Below are 14,164 nucleotides of genomic sequence, written 5' to 3' on the forward strand. Positions count from 1 at the left end.
AACCTGCAAAAATTCTCTCCACCAACAAGAGTGGTGTGAACAATTGTCATAAACAATGCTTGTGCCCATACAAATACACACGCAGGGGGGAACAGAATGTTCCCCAATGCTGGAGTAAAACTGTTTGGGAACTCCTGGTGTACAGTACAGGTAAGGGTTCATGTCTGTGGTGTACACTACCTTCAATGGTCTTCCATACAGAGGTATTGACCTGCTTGTAGATGACCTTGACAGAGGTCACCGGGCCGTCTCCTGTGTACGGCTCCTTGTTGACCAGCACAACCAGGTGATACGGACCACTACTGTTCAACATGGGAGGATACTGGGGCATCGGAGGGACTGAGAGGAAGAGAGAAGAGAAGTGTTCAAATCCACATTCACAAAATGGAAGACATTTTCAAGAAAAAGCCGACGAAGGAGGAGACGAAGACGAAGGAGATGAAGTGGAAGGAGGAGACGAAGAAGGCAAAGACGAAGGAGATGAAGAGGAAGGAGGAGACGAAGAGGAAGGATGAGAGGAAAGGACGAGTCGAAGGAGGAGACAAAGACGAAGACGGAGGAGGAGACGAAGGAGGAGGAGACGAAGCAGGTTTTCTCCTACCTTTGACGTTGACCATGAACTCTCTCTCTGCCTGCCCAGCTGAAGTTTTCACCTGACAGATCCAATAACCAGTATCTCTCTCAGTGATCTTATCAACCCTGAACTTTGACGTGGTCTGGTCATTCACCATGTCAGTGTCAAATGCCTAGGGAAAACATCAATCCAACCATACAAATATAATCACATATTAGTGCTGTGAATTAAGCATTTGATAAGAAGAAATGGCTAATGGGGTGATTGCTAATCTTGGTGATTATTTTTGAATGATCAAATAAAGAAACACATACTTAATGTCCAATTTGATAATTTCTCTGCTACTTACATAGCTTGGTCCCAAATCCATTTGTGCTGTCTTGACACCGGTGTGTCTATGACCAGGAGTTGACAAGACAGCACAAACAGATGTGGGACCAGGCTAACATAACGTATAAGACAGCACAAACAGATGTGGGACCAGGCTAACATAACGTATAAAACAGCACAAACAGATGTGGGACCAGATTAACATAACGTATAAAACAGCACAAACAGATGTGGGACCAGATTAACACTTACATATATTCTGGTTTTGCCTGGTTTGAGGAGGACGATCTCACTGTGTAGAGGAGCTGGTTGACCCGTGGCGCTACAGTTGACAATGTACTGAACCCCAGCATTCACCTCTGTATCCATGAGGTTACTGACTACGACAGGTGGCCTGTCTAAAAGGAAACATGATCATCAACAACAACAACAACAACGTACTGAATTCTTCAGTTCAGGGTGAACCGTAACAACATCCACATAGCTTTAAATATAAGAGTGGAGAGTTTATGGAGCTGAAGTCAGTGAGTTTTTTTTTTGAACCTTCTTTCTCACAGCGAGCACCGTGTCGTCCCGCGCACACACAGCCACGGAACCGGTCGCAGTGTCCCTTGCCCCCACATTCACACGGCAGCCTGCAGTCAGCTCCATAGAAGCCCGGAGGACAAGCTGGAGACACAGGGACAAACCCAGAAATACATCACAGTACTATCTATGAATAGCAAACCACTGTACTTTAGCAATAAGAAAGGTGATCGACTATTATAACCCCAGCCAGATAGGATACCATACTTTATGTTAGCCTGGTCCCAGATCTGAATGTGCCAACTTCTACTTAGTTTACCTGGTTCCAGATCTGATTGTGCCAACTTCTACTTTATGTTAGCCTGGTCCCAGATCTGATTGTGCCAACTTCTACTTTATGTTAGCCTGGTCCCAGATCTGATTGTGCCAACTTCTACTTTATGTTAGCCTGGTCCCAGATCTGATTGTGCCAACTTCTACTTTATGTTAGCCTGGTCCCAGATCTGATTGTGCCAACTTCTACTTTATGTTAGCCTGGTCCCAGATCTGATTGTGCCAACTTCTACTTTATGTTAGCCTGGTCCCAGATCTGATTGTGCCAACTTCTACTTTATGTTAGCCTGGTCCCAGATCTGATTGTGCCAACTTCTACTTTATGTTAGCCTGGTCCCAGATCTGATTGTGCCAACGTATACGTTATGCTAGCCTGGTCCCAGATCTGATTGTGCCAACTTCTACTTTATGTTAGCCTGTTCCCAGATCTGATTGTGCCAATTTATACGTTATGCTAGCCTGGTCCCAGATCTGATTGTGCCAACTTATACTTAGTTTACCTGGTTCCAGATCTGATTGTGCCAACTTCTACTTTATGTTAGCCTGGTCCCAGATCTGATTGTGCCAACTTCTACTTTATGTTAGCCTGGTCCCAGATCTGATTGTGCCAACTTCTACTTTATGTTAGCCTGGTTCCAGATCTCTTACCGTCATTGATGATAATGACAACCATAGGTACATAATGAGAATGATAGCATAAACTGATCTGGGACCACCAGATCACAACTTCATTGTTCATTTTTTATAAACATATCAATGTACAGTATATCAGTGTAGAAACAATAACCTGCCCAGGGACTGGCGATTGAAAAATTAGCCGGCTGGCGACAACCGTCACTTCTACTGAAAAGTTGATGAATGTAATAAATAAAATAAAGTCAAAAGTCTCAAACTCCAACATGTCCTCTCCCCTCACCTTCACTACAGTTAAATCCTCTCCAGCCAGTAGCACAGGAGCAGCCATATGGGTCTCTCTGACAGAACACCATGGATCTGCAGTACCCATCTCTACACCACTCTTTACACGTCCTCCCAAACTTACCCTCGCCACACACTGGAAAATAAACGACACGTTGATTAGGTTTAGGGTTCGTTTGGACATATGCAGAAATACAGATCAAATGTAGCGTCGTTCAATACGTTAACAAATACTTAAAAAGAGATCATCCTAAATATACGGACCGTGCATCATCATTATGGCACTAAAAAAAAAAACATCACTAAATACATATACGACTGTAGATCGATTCAGTGATTTATAGAGGGTCGTTTGCTTGGCTTGGCAGATCTTGGTTACTACCTACTGCCCTGACCACACCACACACTGGAAAACAAAACGGCATTCCAGCATTCTAAAGTCCAGACCAACATTCCATGGAGATTTGGAAACATTCCAAAGAGCGAGATAAGGGACCAAAGCACTAAATCACATGGCTCATAATCAGCCAGGATACATTTAGTAGACAATGAACCACATTCCCTTCGGGACAATAACGTTTTCTATCAAAATGAATCTGAGTCTAGTGGTTAGAGTGTAGAGGTGGCAGGTAGTCTAGTGGTTAGAGTGTAGAGGTGGCAGGTAGCCTAGTGGTTAGAGTGTAGAGGTGGCAGGTAGCCTAGTGTTTAGAGTGTAGAGGTGGCAGGTAGCCTAGTGGTTAGAGTGTAGAGGTGGCAGGTAGCCTAGTGGTTAGAGTGTAGAGGTGGCAGGTAGCCTAGTGGTTAGAGTGTAGAGGTGGCAGGTAGTCTAGTGGTTAGAGTGTAGAGGTGGCAGGTAGCCTAGTGGTTAGAGTGTAGAGGCGGCAGGTAGCCTTGTGGTTAGAGTGTAGAGGCGGCAGGTAGCCTTGTGGTTAGAGTGTAGAGGCGGCAGGTAGCCTTGTGGTTAGAGTGTAGACGTGGCAGGTAGCCTAGTGGTTAGAGTGTAGAGGTAGTCTAGTGGTTAGAGTGTAGAGGCGGCAGGTAGCCTTGTGGTTAGAGTGTAGAGGTGGAAGGTATCCTAGTGGTTAGAGTGTAGAGGTAGTCTAGTGGTTAGAGTGTAGAGGTGGCAGGTAGCCTAGTGGTTAGATTGTAGAGGCGGCAGGTAGCCTTGTGGTTAGAGTGTAGAGGAGGCAGGTAGACTAGTGGTTAGAGTGTAGAGGTAGTCTAGTGGTTAGAGTGTAGAGGTGGCAGGTAGCCTAGTGGTTAGAGTGTAGAGGAGGCAGGTAGACTAGTGGTTAGAGTGTAGAGGTAGTCTAGTGGTTAGAGTGTAGAGGTGGCAGGTAGCCTAGTGGTTAGAGTGTAGAGGCGGCAGGTAGCCTAGTGGTTAGAGTGTAGAGGTGGCAGGTAGCCTAGTGGTTAGAGTGTAGAGGCGGCAGGTAGCCTTGTGGTTAGAGTGTAGAGGTGGCAGGTAGCCAGGTGGTTAGAGTGTAGAGGCGGCAGGTAGCCTTGTAGTTAGAGTGTAGAGGAGGCAGGTAGCCTTGTAGTTAGAGTGTAGAGGAGGCAGGTAGCCTAGTGGTTAGAGTGTAGAGGTGGCAGGTAGCCTAGTATTTAGAGTGTAGAGGCGGCAGGTAGCCTAGTGGTTAGAGTGTAGAGGCGGCAGGTAGCCTAGTGGTTAGAGTGTAGAGGTGGCAGGGTAGCCTAGTGGTTAGAGTGTAGAGGCGGCAGGTAGCCTAGTGGTTAGAGTGTAGAGGCAGCAGGTAGTCTAGTGGTTAGAGTGTAGAGGTGGCAGGTAGCCTAGTGGTTAGAGTGTAGAGGCGGCAGGTAGTCTAGTGGTTAGAGTGTAGAGGTGGCAGGTAGCCTAGTGGTTAGAGTGTAGAGGTGGCAGGTATCCTAGTGGTTAGAGTGTAGAGGTGGCAGGTAGCCTAGTGGTTAGAGTGTAGAGGTGGCAGGTAGTCTAGTGGTTAGAGTGTAGAGGTGGCAGGTAGCCTAGTGGTTAGAGTGTAGAGGTGGCAGGTATCCTAGTGGTTAGAGTGTAGAGGTGGCAGGTATCCTAGTGGTTAGAGTGTAGAGGTGGCAGGGTAGTCTAGTGGTTAGAGTGTAGAGGTGGCAGGTAGTCTAGTGGTTAGAGTGTAGAGGTGGCAGGTAGCCTAGTGGTTAGAGTGTAGAGGCGGCAGGTAGTCTAGTGGTTAGAGTGTAGAGGTGGCAGGTAGCCTAGTGGTTAGAGTGTAGAGGTGGCAGGTATCCTAGTGGTTAGAGTGTAGAGGTGGCAGGTAGCCTAGTGGTTAGAGTGTAGAGGTGGCAGGTAGTCTAGTGGTTAGAGTGTAGAGGTGGCAGGTAGCCTAGTGGTTAGAGTGTAGAGGTGGCAGGTATCCTAGTGGTTAGAGTGTAGAGGTGGCAGGTATCCTAGTGGTTAGAGTGTAGAGGTGGCAGGGTAGTCTAGTGGTTAGAGTGTAGAGGTGGCAGGTAGCCTAGTGGTTAGAGTGTAGAGGTGGCAGGTATCCTAGTGGTTAGAGCGTAGAGGTGGCAGGGTAGTCTAGTGGTTAGAGTGTAGAGGTGGCAGGTAGCCTAGTGGTTAGAGTGTAGAGGTGGCAGGTAGCCTAGTGGTTAGAGTGTAGAGGTGGCAGGTATCCTAGTGGTTAGAGTGTAGAGGTGGCAGGGTAGTCTAGTGGTTAGAGTGTAGAGGTGGCAGGTAGCCTAGTGGTTAGAGTGTAGAGGTGGCAGGTATCCTAGTGGTTAGAGCGTAGAGGTGGCAGGGTAGTCTAGTGGTTAGAGTGTAGAGGTGGCAGGTAGCCTAGTGGTTAGAGTGTAGAGGTGGCAGGGTAGTCTAGTGGTTAGAGTGTAGAGGTGGCAGGTAGCCTAGTGGTTAGAGTGTAGAGGTGGCAGGTATCCTAGTGGTTAGAGCGTAGAGGTGGCAGGGTAGTCTAGTGGTTAGAGTGTAGAGGTGGCAGGTAGCCTAGTGGTTAGAGTGTAGAGGTGGCAGGTAGCCTAGTGGTTAGAGTGTAGAGGCGGCAGGTAGCCTAGTGGTTAGAGTGTAGAGGTGGCAGGTAGCCTAGTGGTTAGAGTGTAGAGGAGGCAGGTAGACTAGTGGTTAGAGTGTAGAGGTGGCAGGTAGCCTAGTGGTTAGAGTGTAGAGGAGGCAGGTAGCCTAGTGGTTAGAGTGTAGAGGAGGCAGGTAGACTAGTGGTTAGAGTGCCCCTGAACAAGGCAGTTAACCCACCGTGCCCCAGGAGGCAATCATTGTAAATAAGAATTTGTTCTTAACTGACTTGCCAAGCTAAATAAAGGTTAAATAAAAATAAATAAATAAAAATAATAAATAACAGGTATAAGAAAAATAGGTCCATACATTTAACCCCCATAACCCCAACAATCACACACGTGATTCAGACCCCCTGATTTCCCCCACATTTTGTTTGGTTACAGCCTTATTCTAAAATTGATTAAATTGTTGTTGTTTTTTCTTCTCATCAATCTACAGACAATACCCCATAATTAAAATAATTAAAAAGCAAAAACAGGTTTTTATACATTTTTAGCTAATTTATTTTAAACAAATAAAAAATGGAAATATCAGATTTACATAAGTATTCAGACCCTTTACTCAGTACTTTCTTGATGCACGTTTGGCAGTGATTACAGACTTCTTGGGTATGAAGCTACAAGCTTGGCACACCTGTATTTGGGGAGTTTCTCCCATTCTTCTCTGCAGATCATCTCAAGCTCTGTCAGGTTGGATTGTGGAGCTTCGCTGCACAGCTATTTTCAGGGCTCTCACAATCATATCAAATTATATTGGTCACATACACATATCTAGCAGGTGTTATTGCAGGTGCAGCTAGATGCTATAAAAGGAAATGTAAGAAAAAACACACACAAAAAATACTGCAAAGTTGCTTAGGAGCTGGAAGCAGAGCATGTCTGTCTGCCCCATCTTTAGAACCTCCAGAGATGTTTGATGGGGTTCAAGTCCAGGCTCTGGCTGGGCCATTCAAGGACATTCAGAAATTTGTCCTGAAGCCACTCCTGCGTTGTCTTACCCAGAAAGACTCACAGCTGTAATCGCTGCCAAATGTGTTTCTAACATGTTTGTCTCAGGGGGGTGAATACTTATCTAATCAAGATATATTAGTGTTTTATTATTCATTTATTACAGAGTATTTTGTATAGATCGTTGACCAAAAATGACCATTTTAAATACAATTTAATCCCACTTTGTAACACAACAAAATGTGGAAAGAGTCAATACTTTCTGAAGGCTCTGTACATTCACAGATAAGAGATGTACTGCAATACTTTCTGAAAGCTCTGTACATTCACAGATAAGAGATGTACTGCAATACTTTCTGAAAGCTCTGTACATTCACAGATAAGAGATGTACTGCAATACTTTCTGAAAGCTCTGTACATTCACAGATAGATGTACTGTAATTGCCTTGAGCATTTACAGCAACGTTGAATAATTATCCCTGTCAAATAAATAGAATAAATACAATTAAATGATGTGCTTTGTACCAACTGGGAAAACATAGTGAAGCACATGCAGAACTCTCCGGTACAGTTACATGTATAGCTAGTACAGATACAGGGATACCCTAAATTGGGGCGGCAGCGTAGCCTCGTGGTTTGAGCGTTGGACTAGTAACCGGAAGGTTGCAAGTTCAAACCCCTGACCTGGCAAGGTACAAATCTGTCGTTCTGCCCCTGAACAGGCAGTTAAACCACTGCTCCTAGGCCGTCATTGAAAATTAGAATTTGTTTTTTTAACTGACTTGCCTGGTTAAATAAAGGTAAAATAATAGAGGAAGGGCTGTTTTTACCAGTTTCACAGGTGTGTCCCTTGAAACCAGGTGGACAGATACACTCGCCTGTCTCGTCATGACAGACCCCTCCGTTGGAGCACCGAGGACAGCTATGTTCGCAGCTCGGACCCCACAGGCCAGGCTTACATTCTAGGATTCAATCATAAAACACTCGTTAGGAAGCAATTCTCTAGGCTAAAGGGAAAAATGTTTTGGTCTGCAATGGATACATTTTACTTGGATTGAGTCAATTCCAAATGGTCAATTGAATTTCCAATGTAGTTATCAGATGAAGTTTTCACAAAGAACTGACATATCAAAAACAGATTGTTTCGGTAGAATAAGCAACATTGGGTAGTACTACAGTAGTACTGGGTAGAAGTAGAACTTACAGTAGTATTGGGTAGTACTACAGTAACATGGGTAGAAGTAGAACTTACAGTAGTATTGGGTAGTACTACAGTAGTACTGGGTAGAAGTAGAACTTACAGTAGTATTGGGTAGTACTACAGTAGTACTGGGTAGAAGTAGAACTTACAGTAGTATTGGGTAGTACTGCAGTAGTATTGGGTAGTACTACAGTAGTATCGGGTAGAAGTAGAACTTACAGTAGTATTGGGTAGTTTGGGGTAGTAATACAGTAGTATTGGGTAGTAATGGGTAGTACTACAGTAGTATTGGGTAGTACTACAGTAGTATTGGGTAGAAGTAGAACTTACAGTAGTATTGGGTAGTACTACAGTAGTAGTGGGTAGAAGTAGAACTTACAGTAGTATTGGGTAGTACTGCAGTAGTATTGGGTAGTATTGTGCAGTACTAACTTCTGACAATGAGCCTGGTGATGGCTGATGTGGGCTTGGCTCCAGCGATGGACCTGGCTGTGTAGAGACCTGCGTCTGAGGACTTCACTCCGAGGACGGGGTAAACCAGGATGTCTGGGATCTCATTCTTAGGCACTGAGTGGATGAAGGAGCCTGGAAGAGACCGTATGTTTTACTGAGGAGGAGTCCGGGGATCCGTATTAACATGAGGGGTTGAATATTGTCGACCTGTAGGTTGTATGTGAATATTGTTGACCTATAGGTTGTATGTGAATATTGTTGACCTATAGGTTGTATGTGAATATTGTTGACCCCCTGGGCTGTATGTGAATATTGTTGACCCCCTGGGCTGTATGTGAATATTGTTGACCCCCTGGGCTGTATGTGAATATTGTTGACCCCCTGGGCTGTATGTGAATATTGTTGACCTGTAGGTTGTATGTGAATATTGTTGACCCCCTGGGCTGTATGTGAATATTGTTGACCCCCTGGGCTGTATGTGAATATTGTTGACCTATAGGTTGTATGTGAATATTGTTGACCTGTAGGTTGTATGTGTATATTGTTGACCCCCTGGGCTGTATGTGAATATTGTTGACCCCCTGGGCTGTATGTGAATATTGTTGACCCCCTGGGCTGTATGTGAATATTGTTGACCTATAGGTTGTATGTGAATATTGTTGACCCCCTGGGCTGTATGTGAATATTGTTGACCCCCTGGGCTGTATGTGAATATTGTTGACCCCCTGGGCTGTATGTGAATATTGTTGACCTATAGGTTGTATGTGAATATTGTTGACCCCCTGGGCTGTATATGAATATTGTTGACCCCCTGGGCTGTATGTGAATATTGTTGACCTATAGGTTGTATGTGAATATTGTTGACCCCCTGGGCTGTATGTGAATATTGTTGACCCCCTGGGCTGTATGTGTATATTGTTGACCCCCTGGGCTGTATGTGAATATTGTTGACCCCCTGGGCTGTATGTGAATATTGTTGACCCCCTGGGCTGTATGTGAATATTGTTGACCCCCTGGGCTGTATGTGAATATTGTTGACCCCCTGGGCTGTATGTGTATATTGTTGACCCCCTGGGCTGTATGTGAATATTGTTGACCCCCTGGGCTGTATGTGTATATTGTTGACCCCCTGGGCTGTATGTGTATATTGTTGACCCCCTGGGCTGTATGTGTATATTGTTGACCCCCTGGGCTGTATGTGAATATTGTTGACCCCCTGGGCTGTATGTGAATATTGTTGACCCCCTGGGCTGTATGTGTATATTGTTGACCCCCTGGGCTGTATGTGAATATTGTTGACCCCCTGGGCTGTATGTGAATATGGTTGACCCCCTGGACTGTATGTGAATATTGTTGACCCGTAGGTTGTATGTGAATATTGCTGACCTATAGGTTGTATGTGAATATTGTTGACCCCCTGGGCTGTATGTGAATATTGCTGACCTGTAGGTTGTATGTATCAAACCTCTCATAGTAGCAGTGATGATTTAGTGATTTAGACGTGACCCTAATCCCGTCTAGTGTTAAATTCAAATCTCCCGACCATCATATCTAATCCAATATGACACCAATCTCAATGACAATTCACAAATCAACTTGATTGGAGGTACACAACACACTCCAAGTCTCTCGTCATGAGCCAGCCGTCCGTCCGTCCGTTACCGAGAACCACATGCCACATTTTTTATCAGGGCTGTTAGCATTAGGTTCGTCAGACAATTTTTTTTCTCCCAGAACTAGCTCAATATCTAAGCGTCGGATAAAAATGACACCAGAGTCCATAATGTGGCCATTAGACTTGCTCTCTTTTAGACTCCGTAAGTTTGTAGAAGCAATAGTTCCGATTACATTTATAAAATTATCGCCCTCACATGCAAATTTTTGTCCGTTAATAAGAAACATGGGCTACCTTTTTGTAGAATTTCTAACAATGCTAACATCTTGTCAGACGTATCTCAGAGTTCTAACACCGGGTTGGTTGCTCGGCAACAACACAGTTGCGTGCACCATACTGCCAGTCAGAAGAAGTGTACGGAACAAACCGACTGTATATGGCTAGCTATATGGTGATATTCAACCTGGGGTCAATCAATCAATACATAAACACAAGCAGATATTTTGATTAGCTTGGTAGTTAATTAGCTAACGTTACCTAGTCAACGTCAGCATGATTGTACAAAGCCCAGCAGCCAGCCTCTGTCGCTAGCTAACACCAGTCAGCTGAATGCTATGAAATTAAGGTTAGTTAGGTCGCTAGCTAACACCAGTCAGCTGAATGCTATGAAATTAAGGTTAGTTAGGTAGTTAGGTAGCTAGCTAACACCAGTCAGCTGAATGCTATGAAATTAAGGTTAGTTAGGTAGCTAGCTAACACCAGTCAGCTGAATGCTATGAAATTAAGGTTAGTTAGGTAGCTAGGTAGCTAGCTAACACCAGTCAGCTGAATGCTATGAAATTAAGGTTAGTTAGGTCGCTAGCTAACACCAGTCAGCTGAATGCTATGAAATTAAGGTTAGTTAGGTAGCTAGCTAACACCAGTCAGCTGAATGCTATGAAATTAAGGTTAGTTAGGTAGCTAGCTAACACCAGTCAGCTGAATGCTATGAAATTAAGGTTAGTTAGGTAGTTAGGTAGCTAGCTAACACCAGTCAGCTGAATGCTATGAAATTAAGGTTAGTTAGGTAGTTAGGTCGCTAGCTAACACCAGTCAGCTGAATGCTATGAAATTAAGGTTAGTTAGGTAGCTAGCTAACACCAGTCAGCTGAATGCTATGAAATTAAGGTTAGTTAGGTAGCTAGGTAGCTAGCTAACACCAGTCAGCTGAATGCTATGAAATTAAGGTTAGTTAGGTAGTTAGGTCGCTAGCTAACACCAGTCAGCTGAATGCTATGAAATTAAGGTTAGTTAGGTAGTTAGGTCGCTAGCTAAAACCAGTCAGCTGAATGCTATGAAATTAAGGTTAGTTAGGTAGTTAGGTAGCTAGCTAACACCAGTCAGCTGAATGCTATGAAATTAAGGTTAGTTAGGTAGCTAGGTAGCTAGCTAACACCAGTCAGCTGAATGCTATGAAATTAAGGTTAGTTAGGTAGTTAGGTAGCTAGCTAACACCAGTCAGCTGAATGCTATGAAATTAAGGTTAGTTAGGTAGTTAGGTAGCTAGCTAACACCAGTCAGCTGAATGCTATGAAATTAAGGTTAGTTAGGTAGCTAGCTAACACCAGTCAGCTGAATGCTATGAAATTAAGGTTAGTTAGGTAGCTAGGTAGCTAGCTAACACCAGTCAGCTGAATGCTATGAAATTAAGGTTAGTTAGGTAGTTAGGTAGCTAGCTAACACCAGTCAGCTGAATGCTATGAAATTAAGGTTAGTTAGGTAGCTAGCTAACCAGTCAGCTGAATGCTATGAAATTAAGGTTAGTTAGGTAGTTAGGTAGCTAGCTAACTAACACCAGTCAGCTGAATGCTATGAAATTAAGGTTAGTTAGGTAGCTAGCTAACACCAGTCAGCTGAATGCTATGAAATTAAGGTTAGTTAGGTAGCTAGCTAACTAGTCAGCTGAATGCTATGAAATTAAGGTTAGTTTACATTTACATTACATTTAAGTCATTTGGCAGAGAGCGACTTACAAATTGGTGAATTCACCTTCTGACATCCAGTGGAACAGCCACGTTACAATAGTGCATCTAAATCATTTAAGGGGGGTGAGAAGGATTACTTTATCCTATCCTAGGTATTCCTTAAAGAGGTGGGGTTTCAGGTGTCTCCGGAAGGTGGTGATTGACTCCGCTGTCCTGGCATCGTGAGGGAATTAGTTAGGTAGTTAGGTCGCTAGCTAACACCAGTCAGCTGAATGCTATGAAATTAAGGTTAGTTAGGTAGTTAGGTCGCTAGCTAAAACCAGTCAGCCGAATGCTATGAAATTAAGGTTAGTTAGGTAGCTAGCTAACACCAGTCAGCTGAATGCTATGAAATTAAGGTTAGTTAGGTAGCTAGGTAGCTAGCTAACACCAGTCAGCTGAATGCTATGAAATTAAGGTTAGTTAGGTAGCTAGCTAACACCAGTCAGCTGAATGCTATGAAATTAAGGTTAGTTAGGTAGCTAGGTAGCTAGCTAACACCAGTCAGCTGAATGCTATGAAATTAAGGTTAGTTCGGTAGTTAGGTCGCTAGCTAACACCAGTCAGCTGAATGCTATGAAATTAAGGTTAGTTAGGTAGTTAGGTAGCTAGCTAACACCAGTCAGCTGAATGCTATGAAATTAAGGTTAGTTAGGTAGTTAGGTAGCTAGCTAAAACCAGTCAGCTGAATGCTATGAAATTAAGGTTAGTTAGGTAGCTAGGTAGCTAGCTAACACCAGTCAGCTGAATGCTATGAAATTAAGGTTAGTTAGGTAGTTAGGTAGCTAGCTAACACCAGTCAGCTGAATGCTATGAAATTAAGGTTAGTTAGGTAGTTAGGTAGCTAGCTAACACCAGTCAGCTGAATGCTATGAAATTAAGGTTAGTTAGGTAGCTAGCTAACACCAGTCAGCTGAATGCTATGAAATTAAGGTTAGTTAGGTAGCTAGGTAGCTAGCTAACACCAGTCAGCTGAATGCTATGAAATTAAGGTTAGTTAGGTAGTTAGGTCGCTAGCTAACACCAGTCAGCTGAATGCTATGAAATTAAGGTTAGTTAGGTAGTTAGGTCGCTAGCTAACACCAGTCAGCTGAATGCTATGAAATTAAGGTTAGTTAGGTCGCTAGCTAACACCAGTCAGCTGAATGCTATGAAATTAAGGTTAGTTAGGTAGTTAGGTAGCTAGCTAACACCAGTCAGCTGAATGCTATGAAATTAAGGTTAGTTAGGTAGTTAGGTAGCTAGCTAACCAGTCAGCTGAATGCTATGAAATTAAGGTTAGTTAGGTAGCTAGCTAACACCAGTCAGCTGAATGCTATGAAATTAAGGTTAGTTAGGTAGTTAGGTAGCTAGCTAACACCAGTCAGCTGAATGCTATGAAATTAAGGTTAGTTAGGTAGCTAGCTAACTAGTCAGCTGAATGCTATGAAATTAAGGTTAGTTTACATTACATTTAAGTCATTTGGCAGACGCTCTTATCCAGAGCGACTTACAAATTGGTGAATTCACCTTCTGACATCCAGTGGAACAGCCACGTTACAATTGTGCATCTAAATCATTTAAGGGGGGGTGAGAAGGATTACTTTATCCTATCCTAGGTATTCCTTAAAGAGGTGGGGTTTCAGGTGTCTCCGGAAGGTGGTGATTGACTCCGCTGTCCTGGCGTCGTGAGGGAATTAGTTAGGTAGTTAGGTCGCTAGCTAACACCAGTCAGCTGAATGCTATGAAATTAAGGTTAGTTAGGTAGTTAGGTCGCTAGCTAAAACCAGTCAGCCGAATGCTATGAAATTAAGGTTAGTTAGGTAGCTAGCTAACACCAGTCAGCTGAATGCTATGAAATTAAGGTTAGTTAGGTAGTTAGGTAGCTAGCTAACACCAGTCAGCTGAATGCTATGAAATTAAGGTTAGTTAGGTAGTTAGGTAGCTAGCTAACACCAGTCAGCTGAATGCTATGAAATTAAGGTTAGTTAGGTAGTTAGGTAGCTAGCTAACACCAGTCAGCTGAATGCTATGAAATTAAGGGTTAGGTTAGGTCAGCTGAATGCTATGAAATTAAGTTAGTTAGGTAGTTAGGTAGCTAGCTAACACCAGTCAGCTGAATGCTATGAAATTAAGGTTAGTTAGGTAGTTAGGTAGCTAGCTAACACCAGTCAGCTGAATGCTATGAAATTAAGGTTAGTAACACCAGTCAGCTGAATGCTATGAAATTAAAGTTAGTTAGGTAGCTA

The 14,164-nt window shown here is 43.5% G+C and overlaps 1 protein-coding gene across 3 annotated transcripts in view; it reads right to left on the reverse strand.

Moving 5' to 3' along the window:
• Nucleotides 1-14,164, reverse strand: part of LOC135548041 (angiopoietin-1 receptor-like) — a 76,327-nt gene that overhangs the window by 31,423 nt on the left and 30,740 nt on the right. For 2 of the 3 annotated variants that reach the window (XM_064977236.1, XM_064977238.1), the window contains exons 5-11: nt 8,298-8,450; nt 7,495-7,626; nt 2,679-2,816; nt 1,448-1,573; nt 1,157-1,302; nt 602-746; nt 181-339 (exon numbers count right to left, since the gene is read on the reverse strand). In XM_064977236.1, coding sequence (XP_064833308.1) covers nt 181-339; nt 602-746; nt 1,157-1,302; nt 1,448-1,573; nt 2,679-2,816; nt 7,495-7,626; nt 8,298-8,450 — 999 coding nt within the window. The remainder of the gene's footprint in view (nt 1-180; nt 340-601; nt 747-1,156; nt 1,303-1,447; nt 1,574-2,678; nt 2,817-7,494; nt 7,627-8,297; nt 8,451-14,164) is intronic. The other variant, XM_064977237.1, reaches the window with a different exon arrangement.

The sequence above is a fragment of the Oncorhynchus masou genome, chromosome 11 (genome assembly GCF_036934945.1).
Source record: "Oncorhynchus masou masou isolate Uvic2021 chromosome 11, UVic_Omas_1.1, whole genome shotgun sequence".
Taxonomy (NCBI): Eukaryota; Metazoa; Chordata; class Actinopteri; order Salmoniformes; family Salmonidae; genus Oncorhynchus; species Oncorhynchus masou.